This window comes from Perognathus longimembris, chromosome 17, assembly GCF_023159225.1.
Source record: "Perognathus longimembris pacificus isolate PPM17 chromosome 17, ASM2315922v1, whole genome shotgun sequence".
Lineage (NCBI taxonomy): Eukaryota > Metazoa > Chordata > Mammalia > Rodentia > Heteromyidae > Perognathus > Perognathus longimembris.
The window spans coordinates 38,664,167-38,668,205 of NC_063177.1; the positions used below are offsets into that span (position 1 = coordinate 38,664,167).

The following is a 4,039-nucleotide window of genomic DNA, read 5'->3' on the forward strand; positions in this document are numbered from 1 at the left end:
CAGAAGAGAAAGAAGTGCTCAGGCCAGGGCAGAGCTCCCAGAGGGCTCACAAACTCCCAACTAGTCAGGAGGTAGAATGATGAAGACCCAAGAGTCCCCAGCAATGGCTTTCTCCAAGACAGCCCAGCGTCCCTACCAAACAGAGACTCCTATTTTGGAAGGCAAATAGGTAACAAGTGACTCCTTCCATCCCAACTCCCCTAATCACTAGGAAGGAGCCGGCGTAGCCTTACCTCCCACCAGCTCCCATCAGGAGCCCAACCCGCCTCCCACAGAGCTGTCTCCTTACCTCCTGAAGACGAGAAGCCCTGCATCCTGGAAGGGACAGAAAAGGGCAGTGAGCAGAGGGTGACCGAGAACAGATGCCTCCCTAGCCCCATAGAATGGCTCACATCATTATTTGAAGCCCTAGGTTAGACTTTTTTTTCCCTAGCAAGTCCCTCCAGCCCTATGGGCAGAAACACCAGGAATCCATAGACCTGCCTACCTCTCTGCCTGTCCATCTATCTGTCTGAGAGCCCTTTAGAAGGAGAAATTATTGGTCCACAGAGTCAGAGCACCTGCCAGTAAACCCTAAGGTTTACTCAGCACCCTCTAATCCCTCTCCTTGCATTGGCAAGGATAACTTGGGACTTGTTTGTTTTTCAGTGTGCTGGGGATCGAACCCAGGGCCTCTTGCATGCTAGGCAAGCGCTCTACACGCCCAGCACAAATCCACCACCTTTTAATTGGCTGGGCTGCATCCAAATTCATATACCCCTCTTCCTGCCAGCCCAAGCAAAGGCTTGAATTAGAAAGCTTGAAGGTGTCAAGCCTGCAGCCCACTATGGAAAAAGGTCTGACTGCAGAGACTAGGGAAACTCTGCCCCCAGCTCTTCTTCCAGGTTATTTACACTCAGATAGGGGCAGAGCCTCAGAACCTACTTGGCATCCTGGCCCTCGAGCAGGCTGCGATAGGTGGCGATCTCCTGCTCCAGCCGTGTCTTGATGTCCAGCAGCATCTTGTACTCCTGGTTCTGGCACTCCATCTCACTGCGCAGCTCACTCAGCTGGGCCTCAAGGCTGGTGATGAGCTCCTGGATCTGTTGCAGCTGCAGGGCGTAGCGGCACTCCGTCTCGGCCAAGGTGCTTTCCAGCCCAGCTTTCTGGTAGAATAATAAGGAATATGTTTCAGCAGGAGTCAGGCTGGAGAGAGAACTACAGGTAAGGGAGAGTGAGGGGAGCTATTGGGCCAAGGCAGAGGGGGTACCATGCTGAGCTGGGACTGCAGCTCGATCTCCAGGCCCTGGAGTGTCCGCCTGAGCTCTGTGATCTCCGTCTTGCTGGTCTGGATCATGGCAGCATTGGAGGATACCTCCTTGTTCAGCTCTGCACTCTGAAAGTCAAGATGGAAGGAAGGGATTGGGGGAGCTCAACTCGAAGCCACGCCCACCCTCCGGCCAAGAGATAATGCCTGCCTAGCAGCACCACCTGGCAGGCTACACTCATGGGGTAAGAGGTCCAGTACCTTGCTCTGGAACCATTCTTCGGCATCCCTACGGTTCTTCTCTGCCATGGCTTCATACTGCTGCCTCATCTCAGCCAGCACGCGGGTCAGGTCAATGCCAGGGGTGGCATCCATCTCCACGTTGACCTGGCCTACCACCTGGTTGCTGAACTCCTTCATCTCCTACAGGATGGGAAAGGAACATGTATAAGGTTTATTTGTCTTCCCCCTCCTTGGCTCCGAGTGGCCCGCAGATCACTCTGAAAAGGGCTTCCATGTGGAGCAGAGGCTGACCCTTCACACTGGGGGGTGTGGAGGGGTTAATTCTCCCCATGGCTATGCCTGTCACCCTCTCACCTCCTCGTGGTTCTTCTTCATGTAGGCCAGCTCCTCGTTCAGACTCTCGATCTGCATCTCCAGGTCGGCCTTAGACAGGGTCAGCTCATCCAGCACCCTGCGCAGCCCATTGATGTCGGCCTCCACGCTCTGGCGCAGGGTCAGTTCATTCTCATACCTGGAATCATCAAAACCGCTTCTCTTTAAAAGCAAGGCATAGAGAATATATGAAAGGTGCCCTCCCCTTGCTCTGGGTTCTACTACTTCTCCAAGACCTTCTCTCCCACTTGTTTTTAGTGGCAGATCAGAAGACCTTTGTCTAAAATGAGAGGGATCAATGGAGGAACCGAAACTCACTTGAGTCTGAAGTCATCCGCAGCCAGCCTGGCATTGTCAATCTCCAGAAGAACCCGGTTGTTGTCAGTGGTGGCTACCAGGATCTACAAAATACGGAAGTCAGCTCTGGAAGGCTTATGTGCTGGAGAGCAAAGGGTGGGCAGGACTTGAGGGGTGGAGCTCAGCTCCTCCGGCACTCTGTGACTTTAGCATTTCCAATCTGACCAGGATGGGGGGAGACCCAGGATTTAGATTTTGGAGGAAAGCACCCCAAAATGCATATGTGTGAGCAGTCCACAGCCTCAGAACCACCACTTCTCTAGCCCGCTGTCTAGAAAATCCCCTTCTTAAGGTCAGGAGAGAGTCAGTATAATGCTACACATGCTCCAGTCACATCCCCAGAGCCAGCCTTCCAGCTGAGACTAAATCAAACAGCTCTTCACATCCATTTGAATCTCTCGTCCAAACATTCACAGTCCGAAGCGCTTAGAGCTGGGAATCGGCCCAGGCTTGGGGGTTCTCTGTCCTGACAAGCTGATGTTACGATATGATAGACAAAGAGAAGCTCCAAGCCCCACACTGCCTCCTTCTACCTCCCATTAGTCATCATGGCCAATTGAAAATCAGAGGTTAAGTGGACCCCTTCCCAAATCAACAGATATTTCCAGAATTTTGAATGAAGATGTCTCCTTTTCTCTGTAGATGTCAGCCATGCATAGTGACTTTTTTTTTTAACTGCCATGTTTCCAAATAGCTCAGTAGGGTTCAGATGACAGAGATGGGGTCACTAATTTTAAAAAGAAACCGATCAGGAAGCTATAACATTTTGAACAGAATAACATCAAGAAATACGAATCATAGAGAGAATATGTTTGGGAAATCATGGTGTGAGAAAGAAAGTCCATCAGGAAAGTAGACTCTTGATTAGTTCATCATTCCAATTGTCCTCTGCAAGAAGGGTGCAATTGCATCTGCACCTGTTCCCTGAGACACAGCACATGCTCGGCCTTTCGGGCTCCACTCGACAACAAGGAACCCTTCTGGCCATCCGAGGGCTCACCTTTGCCCGGAGCTCTTCGATGGTCTTGTAGTAGTGACTATAGTCCCTCTCTGGGCTAGTTGGGCTCTGTTTCAGGTGCCAGTCACGGATCTTCACTTCCAACTCGGCGTTGGCCTCCTCCAGAGCGCGCACCTTTTCCAGGTAGGAGGCCAAGCGATCGTTGAGGTTCTGCATGGTGATCTTCTCATTGCCAGAGAGGAGGCCGCCATCGCTACCAAAGTCACCAAAGCTACCACAAAAACCTCCACCAAAGCCACCACCAAAGCCACCAGCAGCTCCTCCGCCAAAGCCACAGCTCATGCCACCCCCATAGCCTCCAGCCGAGCCTCCAGAGACAAACCGAGAGGAACAGGTAGAAATACGCCGACCTCCTCCCAGCTGGCAAGAGCCACCTCCAAAACCACCTCCATAGCTAGAGGAGCTCTGCAGGCGACAGCTCATGGTAGCAGCAAGAGAGTAGGTGCAAAAGGAAGCTTAGATTGGCCGGGGCCGAAGACTCTGGCTCTTCTCTGGTGTGGATGCCTTTTATACACCTCGAGTGGGGATGGTACATCCTCAATCCTCCCTTCCCCACCCTCTGACTTGGTGCCAAGGATACTTTGTTTCCCACAAGCCCAGTTACTTCTGCTCTCCAGGGTGGGTTGTGCCTTTTGGGGTGGCTTTTTTTTTTAATCCTTCACAAAAGGGATGATTCAGAAGGCACAGTGCTCTGCCTAAGACTATCCTTTGACAATTGAATTCTGCTTCACCTCTTCACAGAAGGAGCTCACTCCCAGGCTGTCAGCTCCACCCTGTATCTGAATGGGGCCTGAGCTGCAACC

At 52.2% G+C, this 4,039-nt stretch overlaps 1 protein-coding gene across 1 annotated transcript; it reads right to left on the reverse strand.

The window, feature by feature from the left end:
• Positions 1 to 920: 920 nt before the first annotated feature.
• On the reverse strand, positions 921 to 3,659 carry Krt13 (keratin 13). Its single transcript, XM_048365327.1, has 6 exons — positions 3,219 to 3,659; positions 2,180 to 2,262; positions 1,844 to 2,000; positions 1,508 to 1,669; positions 1,250 to 1,375; positions 921 to 1,145 (listed from the first exon to the last, which is right to left on the reverse strand). Exons 1-6 carry the CDS (start codon positions 3,657 to 3,659, stop codon positions 921 to 923), a joined length of 1,194 nt encoding a protein of 397 aa, XP_048221284.1.
• Positions 3,660 to 4,039: the final 380 nt, after the last annotated feature.